Here is a 13,681-nt window from a genome sequence, read left to right as displayed (position 1 = left end):
TTTTTAATTTTTAAATCAACCTTAATGTACAATTGTTATTCGCTTTGTTTATAAAAATGTACTAAAGAAATCACTTAAATGAGTCTTCACAACACCCAAAATTTTAGAAACCTTACTCTTGACGTTTTCACCAGCTGCACGTGCTTCTGCTCCCAAAACAGACTCTTCAAGAATTGTCTCACTCACTTGTGGATTATTGTACGTTAAAGGTTCAACATATTCATTTTGATTGATTAAGTTATCCTTCATTGTTTTGTACGAATATTTACCAGAACCAATTGACCTTTTAGTTCTTTGAGTTAATTCCCATTCAGGTTGAACTGAACTCAAATATTCTCTTAAAGCATCACTTTCAATTGGTTTATAGAAAAACTTTCTAGCATTATCAGCACTTCGCAATATTGGATATGGTGTCATTGGGAATTCAGGTGCAAATGGTAGTTTCGAAAAGGTTGATTGTTCACCAGCATCATTTTTATAGGTCTTGGTATTCTCATTTTTCACCTGTTCTTCTTGCGATTGATTTTCCAACTGATTTCTGGTAATGTATTTAGTTTGGCCTGAAATATCTGATACATCTGAAACTTCTGGTTTTACAATTGGTTTGTATTGAAAAGCTCTTGGAATGTACTTTCCATGATCAATAGCTTCATAGAATTCAGAGGGAAGTTCCCTATTTGGTAGCTTAGGTACTTTTTCTTCTTCTGCAAATTCTTCCCGACTTTCCTTGGTGCTGATTTCTTCACCATTTGAATCAGTAATATAATCGAAATGTACATCACCTTCAGGCATAACCATTTGAGCAACTGTGGTCTTGAAAATACTAGCCTCATCTTGAACTTCTACTTTAGGTGCTGGTTGACGACGTGTGGAAGCCTTTAGAGTACTCTTAGGGAACATTGTGCTCAAGAAATCAGCTGCACGTCGGGTACGTTTAGAAGCAGTCCAATCTACTTTTGGAAGTAATGGAGAAGGTATCAATGGGTTAGTCAGGAGAGGGTTAAGAACAAGTGACTTGAGCAACTGATGGACATTTTCCCTCTTCTTTAGATTTCTTTCCTGTGCTGCCACCTGTGGACTGACCTTTTGTGGTGCAGGATTTGCCCCTGGAGTCTCCTGTAAGATAAATCTCCTCTGTCTTGCGACTACATTTCCATTGCTAGCAGCTGATTCTTTGTTGAGGACATTGGTAGTATCACGACGACGACGATTTTTCATTTGATCAGTGAATGAAGTCTCCAAAATAAGTTTCTTCAAAAGTCGGTCCGAAGAAGTTTGTCTCCTGTGTCGATTCTCCCATTGAGTGTCTTGATTTGTGAGTAGCTCAGTAAATTGGCAATCTTCATGATTGGCAAGAGGAAGTACCCAAAAGCCAACAGACATAGGTGGAAGATTCATAGCAAGAGGCTTGTTGGGATGCTTGATCTTAACCAAAGGATCAAAGGTAGAATTAAGTGTCAAAATGTCATTATTCAAATACATAACTCCCTTCTTTGAGGTTAAGATGAACTGCCAAACTTCGGAGCCAGTAAATTTAGCTGAAGGTTTGGCAGAAATCTTGACAGCATAATCTTCAGTATTGACACCCATGAAGGCAATACCTCCAGAAATACCATTAGCACAATGAGAGTAGATCTTTGATGAGTAGGTGTATCTTTTAACAGGCTTTGCGGCAAATACGCGATTACCCATGATCTTCTTGAACAAAGCACTTACAAAGAAACCATAAGTTGGTGAACTAACATCTTCTTCGGTTAAAGGCTTAAAAACTGCTGAAAATCCAGAACTTGCTGCATCACCCAGAGTCTGAGCCCAACGAATTGCTTCGGATACTTCAATTCCTGCATAGCCATTAGTAGTTTGATGATTGATAAGTCCTTTGGGTGGCAGACTTAGCCAAACTGGAACTTTTTTCTCCATCATTGCTTTTAGAGAGAGATCTTTGTCATAGATATAACCGTTAACGTTCTCTTCAACGTGATATCCAGCTGGTCTAAAGTGATAAAATGAGTTATTAGAAAAGTTGGATTTGGAAAAGTTTCTTATAAGAACTTACTGATTCCATCCAAAAGCTGAATTAACATCGCTAGACATATCGATGTAACGCTTAGTTTCCTCAGCACTGCTTCCAGCTGTAATGTCAGCACCAATTACTTTCCATTCCTTGACATAGGGACGGAATGTGTCAACCATTGTATCGAGAGTTTGAAGATCAGCAACGTAGTCAGAGGCTCGAGAAGCTCCAAAATCTAACAAAGAAAAGTGGTTAGGACACCAAGGTTTGAAACTGAAAGAGGGTTTTCAATTTACCAAGTCCCAACTGCCAGACGCAGTTATCAATTCCAATGATATTTGATATGTTCAATACTCTCAAGGCATCGATTGGATCCCAGGATTGAGGAGTGTACTGTACTGGGACAACCATTGTCCAGTTCATAGCCCTTTAAAGAGGTTTATCATAATTCTGATCAATGTCTTGAGAGGAAAAAGACTTACCGAGTCCATCTATTGAATCCACTCCAAATGGTTTGAGTTGGATTTTTAAGAGTGCTCTTAATGTCAGTTGGGAAGAAATAATCACCAGTCATTTTGATAAACGATGGTCCCAATAAAGCTGCCATGTCTGTTAGAGTTTTTCTAGGAAAAGTTAAACAGTTAGATTCTTGATCCCATAGAGAATATTTTTTTTAAATTCGAACTTATTTGTTCCATCGAGAGTTCCATAAAGCAATTCAGGAGCAATGGAGAAACTAACAAATTGTTCACTAACATCATGAACAGGTTTGTTAACATTTACGTTGACCAAAATATCAGCAAGTACAACTGATACCGACAGGAGGCAGAAAATTGCCACACCAAAGTGACTTGTCATTTTTTTTGTTTATAAATTAAATAAATAAAATAAATTAAATTAAAAAAAGAGCTATTGCAATTGCAACAAACTCAAACTAACTGATGATAAGTTCTCGAGTTGCAACCACTTAATATATGATCTGAAAAATGCAACAATTAACATTTCTTACCAATGCTAGAGAGAATGGCCCTAATGTAAGAGCCATGAATTTTCATTGCTATAGGTTTCAATGCGGAAGAAGATTCGCATTGAATTAAAAGAATAACTTCAAGTTGGTGATAATTCTGACCAACGAAGCACATTTTTTTTTTTACATTTTCAATGGCAAGAATAATGTTTATTTTTGATATGTAAAAAAAAATGTTTATTATGTAATTTATGAATTGTTTTTGTTGGGTATTGAATATTAGTTTCAATGAACTAGAAATTACTTGTAAATTTCTATCAAGTTGAAGGTTGGTTACCTATGGTAGGTATGGAAAACTCAATACACTTTTTATTTATTTGATTATTATATTGATGAGGCTCCAGCACCTAAAAAAATATTTTTTCTTGCGATTTAGTCAAGTTTCAAGTTATGCATTCGTAAGAAAAAAGTTAAGATAGTAGTCATAATTATACTTCATATTACGATGATATAGAAATGGGTCCTGCAATCCCAACTACAGCCCAAAGAGATGAATCTTTCGGACCAATCATAAAGGGATAACGGTAGCTGTCATATTCCAATTTAAGAAAAAGTTATTTTTCTCAAAAACGGCTTAAACTTTGTTTAAAAAAAAATCAAGTGTTGGTTCTTAGTTACGGTCTTTCTTTTGATGAAAACAGTTTTTTTTTTGTGAAAATCAAAACTATCGGTTTTTGCCAAAGAACCGTTTTTGTTTAATCAAAGTTTCTGGACGACTTTTTCAATTTAAAAAAAAACTGATATCAATGCATTTATATACATAGTTTTAACCCTCTTTAGGCACACCTCTTAGTTTTTGTGACGTGATAGGCACACGGGTGCGAATTTGGTTTATACTTTTTCATGTCGCTAGAACTTTTTTCGGTCACAATATTTTATAGAGAATCAAGTATGAAATTGATGTAGAATATTTCGAGGAATTCGAATATTGTATTCACAATTCCGAAAAAAAAATATTTTCACCCTTATAAACAGACTTTTTTGTGACCACTTTTTTGAAAAATCGTAATTTTTTTCTTTTTGTCCTACCAAATTCGCACCCGTGTGCCGATAGAGGGTTAATATAAGAAAAAAAAACAATATTTTTGGATAAAAAGATGATTAAAATTTTGGTTTTAGTTGGTATTAGATTTATTCAAAAATGTTTCATCAATGAGGCTAGGCCAAATTATTTTCATGTAAAAGTGAACGCTCTACAAAAAAGCTCGCATGTAATTTTTTGATAAACCTACGCGTTTCGAAGTTATTTTACTTTAAAATATAGTTTAAAATATGTTCTAATTTTTTTTTTATTTTTTGTTGAAATTATCAAGTTTATCAAACAATTTTGTCATACATACATAATGTACATATTTTTCAAATTTTTTGAATTCTATTTTTTTTTTCCAGTTGATTTAATTTTACTTATAAATTCAAATATAAACAATATAATAATAGATGCTCTATTATTTTCTTTCTCTATTATTTTTAGAATTTTAAGAATTTGACTGGTTAAATCATCATTTCCAACAATAATTTCGATATAGTAGGAAGTTAAGATTTTTTAGTCAAGAAATTAAATAGCAAACTTCGTTTGGAGTTCAAAACCTTTTAAGGAGATGTCTTTGTAATTTTGATCCAAATTTTACACTACATATACATATGTACATTAGGGCGTTCGTTATTTTTGAATCAAGTTCCTAAGTGGAAAAAGTGTTTCTAAGTAATAAAAAAAAATCAGCTTATTTTATCAGATTTTTATTTTTATGCTAGGTGGCACCCCAAAAGGGTTAAAGTTTATTGTCTTGTGAAATAGTTAATTGTTCTGACTTATGAGGCCATTTTTTTTAAGCTTTCGAAATATCCTCAAAAAATGTCAAAACCAAAAAACGAAAGAGTTCTAATCTGACATTTTTGAGGTTAAAGTTTATTGTCATGTGAAATAGTTATATGTTGACCAATGAGGCCATTTTTTTTAAGCTTTCGAAATATCCTCAAAAAAATGTCAAAACCAAAAAAAGAAAAAGTTCTAATCTGACATTTTTGAGGGTATCTCAAAAACCTGACGTGATACAGCAAAATAGACTTCGGATTCGGTTTTAGCGATCCAAAAAACATACGACATATTCGCACCAACAGATAAGAACTTTTGTATTTGGGTTTGGCATTTTTTTGAGGATATCTCGGAGGCCTGACAAGATAGGGAAAAATTGACTTCGAATCTGGATTTATCGACCCAAAAACTATATCAATAACATATTCGCACATCCAGATTGTGACATTTTTTGAGGTTATCTCGAAAACCTGACGTGATGGGGAAAAACAGACTTCGGATTCTGTTTCAGCGACCACAAACTATATGTGGTTGTGTTATTTATGACCCATACCGTCCTTGAATTATTTTTTCGTCATCGTCAGTAAAGTATGTATCATTTGAAACCTTTTTTTTAGAATATTTTAAGTTTAGAAGATGAAAAGATCAATTGCTTCCGAATTGATAAACACATAAATAATTTTCTATCAGCGCCAGCGCATCCAAGTCAACAAGTAGGTATACATGCGACTTAATATTGTACTTGTGTATTTTGTTTTCTTTCTGCAATCTAAACAAAAAACAGAATCTCTATGCATGACATGAAGATGAGAATAGATACAGTTGATGAGAAAGTGACTGCAATTTCCTCCCACAGACGACGCCCTCAGGTCATTGCACTATTTTACTATTTACGCATAGAACAAGTTCGCGAAAAACACCCTCAAATATAACACAGAAACAGAAGCAAGGCAATCTTTGTATATCTATCGAACTGATGACAAACATCAATTTCGGTATTTTTGGATTTTATTTTAGTTTTTAACCGAATTTCAGCACGAGCAGTGTTAAAGGAATATACACTCAGTATTTTGCAAAGTAAAAGTCAAGTTAATTATACAAAAATAAAACTGAAAAAGAAATATATAAAATAAATCAGTGACGATGCTAGAATGGCATTCAATTTTTTTGATATTTGCAATATCGATTATAAGTCAGCGTATCGATGCAGAAAAAACAAGCATTGGTTTGTATAAATCTACCAATATTAATTGATATTACCTAAATAAAATAATCGTATAATATTAATGAAAAATATTTAGTTTAGAAAAAAAAAAATTATAAAATCGCTTTTGTTTCATAATCGATACCGAAGGAATTGCTGATTTAAGTTAACTATGTCATTTCGATATTACGTTGTTTCATTATCATTATACATAACTTAACAAAAACAAACCAAAACTTTAATCTAAATAACGGAACTATGTATGTAATAAAATATAGACACATAGAACACCTTTAAATTCTTAATTAAAATCACAGACAATTACACCGGAAATTACCGGAAATGAAATCACGACAAATGCCTTTATTCCAAATGAAAATCGAATATCGAGTCTCAGGTTCTGTTCTGAACAACAAGTGAAGTAACAAGAGTCAATTTCTTTTCTGTTTTCCTGGAATCAAGCGTACTTAACTTATCCTACCCAGGATTATTTCAAAATTTTCCTTGGAGGCAAAAAAAAACTTTAGACTCAAAATAATTCCTATGAGTGAGGTCAATCAATTGTTGCATTGTTTACGGCATTAATTTTTTTAACAAATATGTGAAATTTAGATCCATAGGTATATTATATTATATTATTATTATATTTTCATTTTTTAGTGTTTGGTTACTTAGTTACCAAAAAGTCCATTTCAGGGATTTTTTAGCTATCGTATACACAATATTGCATAGCGACCATAAAAAAGAATACGACCGACTCAGTTGGTATTGCCATGTTTAAAGGAGAGATCCTGCCCGCCAAAGAGGCAATATCATACAACGTTCCCTCCCATACGACCGCGAAGTAAGAAGAAAGGCAGGCCTGGTACAAACAAATGCGAAAGCACCAGCATTAAGTTGGCCATCGAAATGGAACAATACAAAACCGGGATGGGTTCATATTTCTTGGGTCATTCTGTAATTTTTAAAATGATGATCAAAATTATGATAATCGTCTTAAAATTTGAGAATCTTTAAAGCTTTTTGAAATCATGCCTGATTCAATCTTTCCTAAACAGTTTATACATATAAATAAAAGTTTTTATGTCCTTAGAAGCCGTATTAGTCTTTTATTCAGTAAATAAACGATAGCTAATCAGGGGTCAAATCAGGGCATACGTTTGTTAACGTATGGCTGCTATTTGTCCTATCTTTTTTACTGATTAAATAGAGACAGCAAAAGTCAAAACGTTATCGATCGTAATCGAGTGCCGTGATTTGACCCCAGGCCTACTTTTCGGACAGTTTTTTTTTTTGAAAAAAAAAACGCCAAAAACAAATTTTTAATGTAAGCTTCTGAGACCCGTTACTATACAGAAAAGTTTATGATTACCCAATCTGATGTTTTGAATCACCTTTAATATATCACTTATTCTTTTTTTTTCAAGGACTTATTTACGAGTCCACAAACCCTGACATAGAAAAGGTATTCCAAAAAGCAATTGACGATGCCAATGAAAGCAGTGAAGTAATTCAACTAACTGCCGTTAGCGCTGCTATTACTCCTGGAAATGCTTTTGAAACATCAAAAAAGCTTTGTAAAATGCTCCGAGTATGTACAAAAACAAAAAAAAAGTGTCTAAATCCAATTAAAAACACGTAGTCCCATATACAGTCAAGTGTAATTGCGGTTTTTGGACCATCCACAACATTACCAGCCGCACATGCCATGAGCATTTGTGATGCCAAGGAAATGCCATTTATGGATACCCACTGGGATTTTTCCGCACAATTGCCCACCATCAATTTGCATCCCCATCCAAATCAGTTAGCTGTAGCTTTACGTGACTTAGTTACAACGCTTGGCTGGCAAGGATTTACAATTCTCTATGAAACTGGTATGCACATAGCAAAAAAAAAAGTCGACCAAAAACAATTAAACTCAAAGATAGTTTTTTTGTTCTTAAATTTTAGGTGAATATTTGTCAGTTGTAAATGAATTACTTAAACTATATGGAACGAGTGGTCCAGTTGTTACACTACGTCGCTATGAGTTAGATATCAATGGGAACTATCGCAATGTCCTGCGAAGGGTAAAAAGGTCTGATGACTTTTCGATTGTAGTTGTTGGTTCCATTGAAACTCTTCCTGAACTCTTCAGCCAGGTACTTCGGTACAATATTGAATTCTGACTGATATCAATCTAATCGATTTTTATCTTAGTTGCAACAAGTTGGCCTAATGAATGATGAATATCGCTATGTTGTTGGAAACCTTGATTTACAAACTATTGACCTGGAACCCTATCAGCATAGTGATGTTAATATAACAGGCTTTCGATTGGTTTCGCCGGAAAATCAGCGTGTCATTGAAATTCTAAAATCGATTGATAACAGTGAACAGAGTTCCTCACAAAATAGTAAGCAAATTCACTAGAACCGTTATTATTTGAAAAATTTATAAATTGTTTACAAAGTATCCTGTCCCCTGAATGTAAATATGGCGTTGGTCTATGACGGAGTACAATTATTAGTGGAAACTTTAAAGTATGTCAATTTTCGGCCTGTGCAATTGAATTGCAATGATGATAGTAGCTGGGATAAGGGATACACTTTAATAAATTACATGAAGTCGGTAAGAGTACTTATGTTTATTCGTTCACCGTTTTTGAGAGTTTTCACTTGAACATTTTTTCTTCCAGCTTTCAATATCAGGAATATCCGGTGAACTTAAATTCGACAATGAAGGCCTTCGCACTGATTTCCAACTTGAAACTATTGAATTGACATCTTCGGGATTGTCAAAGATAGGCACATGGTCTTCACAAGAAGGTTTTTCAATGAATCGTAAGCCACCCCCTCAAGCACTTGAAGTCGATCAACGTTCTTTGGTTAATAAAACTTTTGTTGTAATAACTGCATTGGTAAGTGAATCAATCTAATACCTACAGAAATTAATAAATTCAAGAAAATGTTACTTCAGACGGATCCCTATGGCATGCTCAAGGAAACACCAGCCAAATTGGAAGGAAATGATCAATATGAAGGATTTGGTATTGATCTTATTGCAGAATTGGGGAAAAAACTTGGATTTAACTTTAAATTTAGATTACAAGAAGACAATAAATATGGTTCATTGGATCCTGTAACTGGAAAGTGGAATGGAATGATTTTGGAAATTATAGAAGGTGTAAGTTAAATAACACAAAAGATAAATATAATTTTATTAATATTTAACTAAACAAATAGAACTAGTGCAACCAAAGATCAAGTAGTTCTTTTTTTTTCGAAAATTATTTTTCTTTAATTTTAACAATGTAAGAACCTTCTATCACGATCCACTTAAATAAGTGGTTCGTGAACAGAGAATTTTTGGATTTTTTTTGAAAATCGTAGGAATAGTTTTTTTTTTATAGTTTTTATTAAATAAAAATTTTCGAAAAAAATTTTAATATGGTATTAAGTAATTAATATCCAAAAAAAAAAAATTACCTTTTTTTTAAATCCAAAAACAAATATTTTGAAATTATTTCTTAGTTTTAACATTAAGGCTGCTTTAAAGTTTTTGTATACAAAATTTGGTTGAAATTGATAAAGTTGTTTATGAGAGAGTCCGGAATCAAAAACCCGTTCTATGGCAGATACCAATACCTAATAACGGTTCAAAAAATATTTGGCTTTTTGGGACCAATTACAGATTTTTCTGTCTCTTCGAAAAAACACCCTTTCACCTAAACTTTTTAATTATGAAAACTCTTTATTCTTGCTTTCTATCCCAAAATCAATGTTTTTACCAAATTTCATTAGGGTGACCCATCATTTTTGTTTTCTCTCAAAAAAACACACTTTTAACTATGATATTTTGTATAGACACTTAACATTCTTGTTTATTTTCTTAAAAGTAACATAATTGCTGAATTTCAATAGGTAATATTACTCTAGTATTACACACTTTTTCAAATATATCTACAAATATTTTCTCTACACCTAAAAAACACCCTTTCACACGAAAAAATTTTATAGATTTCTTTTATTCGTAATTCCCATGGGAAAGAGAACATATTTTATGAATTTCGTAAGGGTACTCCGACAAACAATTTTGGTTCTATAAAGCTTTACAGATGCAATTGTTGCTTCTGTAAAGCATTATAGAAGCAAAATTGTTAGTAGGGACCTTTTATACCATTGATTTTATCGGACTTATCGCGGATTTTCGCTATTTCCCAAAAACTAAACCCTTTAACCTAAAATATTTGTATAGACTTTTTGGGTTCTTGGTTTCTGTTATAAATGAAACATTTTTACAAATTTTCATTGGTGTAACAATTTTTTCCCAGTTTTTGTGGTACTATTTCTGAATTTCATCATTTTCTTGATTTTATGTACAATTTTACCTGTACTTAGAGAATCGTCAAGTTTGAAACAAATCGCTTCTTATTGAAAATTGAATACATTATTTTGTAATTTTGCAGCGGGCTGACTTGGGCATTACAGATCTTACTATGACATCTGATCGTGAAAGTGCTGTTGATTTTACTATTCCCTTCATGAATTTAGGTAATAGCAATTTACAAGAAGAATAAGTTACTCAATGATTTTAATACAACTTTATTTCTTCCCTAGGAATTGCAATTTTATACAAAAAACCGGTTACAGAGCCTCCCAAACTTTTTTCCTTCATGTTGCCATTTTCGGGAGAAGTGTGGCTATTGCTAGGATTAGCATATTTTGGAGTTTCAGTTAGTCTTTTTGTTCTAGGACGATTATCTGCTGCTGAATGGGATAATCCTTTTCCATGTATTGAAGAGCCAACAGAATTAACAAATCAATTTAGCTTTGCAAATTCATTATGGTTTTCCGTTGGGGCTTTATTTCAACAGGGATCAGAAATTGCACCAAAGTACATATTTTTGACAAATGTATTGTTTAATCTTATTAAATAATATTTTTTAAGAGGAATATCGACAAGAATAGTTGGATCAGTTTGGTGGTTCTTCACAATAATTCTAGTTTCTTCGTATACAGCTAATTTGGCTGCCTTTTTGACTGTTGAATCAGTCAGTTCTCCGATTGAAAGTGCCGAGGATCTTGCAGCAGGTAAAGGAAATGTTAAATATGGAGCCAAAAAGGGCGGAAGTACTTTTACTTTTTTTCAAGTAAGTTCATATTACGAATGAAAAGAAATTAATCAAGCTTCTTTTTTGCCATAAACAGGAAGCAAATTATCCTACTTACGAAAAAATCTATGAATTCATGAAAGAGAATCCAGAATACATGACCACAACCAACAACGAAGGAGTGGAGCGTGTTGAGAATGAAAACTATGCCTTCTTTATGGAATCTACCACAATTGAGTACGTTGTGGAACGAAAGTGTACCCTAGCTCAAGTTGGACAATTGCTGGATGAAAAGGGCTATGGAATTGCTATGCGCAAAAGTTAATACACAATTTAAATACTTGGTTTGAAATATTTAACTGGATCCTGGTTTTTGCAGATAGCCCCTATAGAGATGTCCTAAGTCTAGCTATTTTGGAATTACAAGAACAAGGTGTCCTCGCGAAAATGAAAACAAAATGGTGGAAAGAAAAACGCGGAGGAGGAGCATGTGCGGTAAATATTTTATTACTGAGCTTATTAAGATTAAAAAGGATAAAGATTTTTTATATTTTGCATTTTAAACTATTTTAAGCAAATTCATTTTGAAAAAAAATTAACATTTTACAGGAAGATGATGGAAGCAGTCAAGCAAACGAATTAGGAATGCCAAATTTGGGAGGTGTATTTTTCGTCCTCTTTGTCGGTTGCATCCTTGCAAGTTTAATTGGAGTTTGCGAATGGATTTTGAGTATTTATTTCAGAGCAAGAGATAATAAGGTTTGAATATACCAACTTTAAATTAAAAAAATATTTCACAAACACTTTTTTTTTAAGGTGCCATTCAAAAAAGTATTTCTCGAGGAATATCATTTTGTTATGCAATGTTCAGGAAATACTAAGGCAGTTAAATATCCTAAAAGTAGCAGAAGCTCCAGCACATTTTCGAGGTCTAGTTCCGGCTTCAAATCGAAAAGATCATCAATCAGCCTGGATTCTATTCCTACAGATTGGAATGATAGTAAAATAGATAATAATTATCATAGTGAATATGAGAAAAACCACCATCACCACCACCAAAATAATCAAATAAATATTTAACTTTTATTGATATTTTATATCTAAATTTGTTTTTATTAATAAATACATAAGGCTTTAAAAAATATGTATATATAATTTTGAACTCAAGCAGTGGATTTTTTACCAAGAAAAGCTTCCAAACAATACGCTCAGAAAAACATTGGAAGGAAGAGCAAAATTCGTAAGTATTTCAGTAAAGGTAATAGCGGGCCTCAACCTTAGTTGTGTTCACTGACGCTGTGCTGGACTGTTCTAGGCAGAAAAAAACAGCTTTTTGCTGTTCATTGAGTTTTTTTCTGTGCTGAACTGTTCTAGTTTGCTGTTCATTGACAAAACTAGAACAGTTTAGAACAGGATTTTCTATTTTTGCATTTAAGTCAGATCAGGTTAGAACAGATTCGTTAGAAGTGTCAAAATCAAAGCTGTCATTTTTTGTTTTGATTTAATTATGCTAATATTTCTCGGGTGTTCGTGGTTTTTATAACTAAAAACAATTTTTAATTTATTTTACCGCAGTAAAAACACAAACAAATAGATAAAACTATTTATTTTGACAACTGACATTTAAATGGCTGTTCTAACTTGTTCTGACGTTTCTCGCGGTCCTGTTCTGATCTAGAAAAATACTCGGTGAACACAACTCTTGTTGACAATCTTCGGCATGGTTAGTGAAACTGAACTTTGCTGTCTTAAAGTACAAACAAGAAAAAAAGGACCAACTTTTAAAAATTGGTCTAATCTCACTTTCCTATGTCAAATTCGAAAAAGTAAGTTATATTCCACATTAACAAAGTGAAGCTTCTAAATGTCTGAGAACCAAGCTGTATAATATACCTACACATTGTGTATACTCCCTTTTTCCCATTTTATGCATACTGAAGTTAAAATAATTCGTATGACCCATTTCACAGGCCTAATCAAATTTCGCTTTTCCATTATTGAGTGTTTCGGGTGAAATTTTGTTCACCTTCGGCAAACTTTTGAACACTTTCTCAGATCATATGCGAGGAAACCGACACGACAGCTCTTTTCTTTCTTAAATTTTGGTGAAGAAAAAAAAAATATTTTAGCGGAAAATGTTTTTCCCTATTAGTGAAACTTTTAATATTCCTAACGGGCTTAGTTGGAAACTGAATTACAGGCAGAGATGAGTATTTGCTTCATATGTAGCAGATCTACTTCATTTATTTATTATTATGTATCTGCTACGTAGCAACTTATTTCTACTTCGTTTTAAAATTTTTTCTAACGCACAAAATTTCATTTAAGATGTGTTGTATTGATTCATTTTTTGTTAACCGAAAAAGTAAATTTCAAGATCTGAATGCATTCATCGCGAAAATCTACTACATTTATTGTGGTTATGCCTTTATTTTTTCTGACATTTATTGTGAGAAAAGATAATAGATACATGTACTACTGTTCAACGGCATATATATCTATCGCATTTCATCCATAACGCACAAACA

The 13,681-nt window shown here is 32.7% G+C and overlaps 2 protein-coding genes across 2 annotated transcripts; one reads left to right on the top strand and one right to left on the bottom strand.

The window, feature by feature from the left end:
* LOC129916792 (uncharacterized) lies at positions 1 to 2,963 on the bottom strand. The gene is made up of 5 exons (XM_055996930.1): positions 2,700 to 2,963; positions 2,497 to 2,637; positions 2,311 to 2,441; positions 2,057 to 2,249; positions 1 to 1,993 (listed from the first exon to the last, which is right to left on the bottom strand). Exons 1-5 carry the CDS (start codon positions 2,870 to 2,872, stop codon positions 49 to 51), a joined length of 2,583 nt encoding a protein of 860 aa, XP_055852905.1. The 5' UTR covers positions 2,873 to 2,963; the 3' UTR covers positions 1 to 48.
* Positions 2,964 to 5,889: 2,926 nt separating this feature from the next.
* On the top strand, positions 5,890 to 12,243 carry LOC129916791 (glutamate receptor ionotropic, kainate 2-like). The gene is made up of 15 exons (XM_055996929.1): positions 5,890 to 6,079; positions 7,486 to 7,649; positions 7,713 to 7,935; positions 8,012 to 8,202; positions 8,261 to 8,456; positions 8,514 to 8,671; positions 8,739 to 8,960; positions 9,020 to 9,226; positions 10,509 to 10,593; positions 10,660 to 10,936; positions 10,991 to 11,192; positions 11,251 to 11,473; positions 11,533 to 11,648; positions 11,763 to 11,912; positions 11,970 to 12,243. The coding sequence occupies exons 1-15, from the start codon at positions 5,998 to 6,000 to the stop codon at positions 12,231 to 12,233; spliced, it is 2,760 nt and encodes a 919-aa protein (XP_055852904.1). The 5' UTR covers positions 5,890 to 5,997; the 3' UTR covers positions 12,234 to 12,243.
* Positions 12,244 to 13,681: the final 1,438 nt, after the last annotated feature.

Source organism: Episyrphus balteatus, chromosome 3, assembly GCF_945859705.1.
Source record: "Episyrphus balteatus chromosome 3, idEpiBalt1.1, whole genome shotgun sequence".
In the NCBI taxonomy this organism is placed as follows: Eukaryota; Metazoa; Arthropoda; class Insecta; order Diptera; family Syrphidae; genus Episyrphus; species Episyrphus balteatus.
This window is presented reverse-complemented; position numbering and strand designations above follow the sequence as displayed.

Excerpts from the sequence above, each read along its gene's own strand:
- LOC129916792 (XM_055996930.1), bottom strand. The coding sequence starts at position 2,872 with ATGACAAGTCACTTTGGTGTGGCAATTTTCTGCCTCCTGTCGGTATCA. Across the intron at positions 2,442-2,496 it reads GGATTCAATAGATGGACTCG|GGCTATGAACTGGACAATGG; the intron begins GTAAGTCTTTTT and ends ACCTCTTTAAAG. Across the intron at positions 1,994-2,056 it reads TCAGCTTTTGGATGGAATCA|ACCAGCTGGATATCACGTTG; the intron begins GTAAGTTCTTAT and ends TTATCACTTTAG.
- LOC129916791 (XM_055996929.1), top strand. The coding sequence starts at position 5,998 with ATGCTAGAATGGCATTCAATTTTTTTGATATTTGCAATATCGATTATA. Across the intron at positions 9,227-10,508 it reads TTTTGGAAATTATAGAAGGT|CGGGCTGACTTGGGCATTAC; the intron begins GTAAGTTAAATA and ends GTAATTTTGCAG. Across the intron at positions 11,193-11,250 it reads GTACTTTTACTTTTTTTCAA|GAAGCAAATTATCCTACTTA; the intron begins GTAAGTTCATAT and ends TGCCATAAACAG.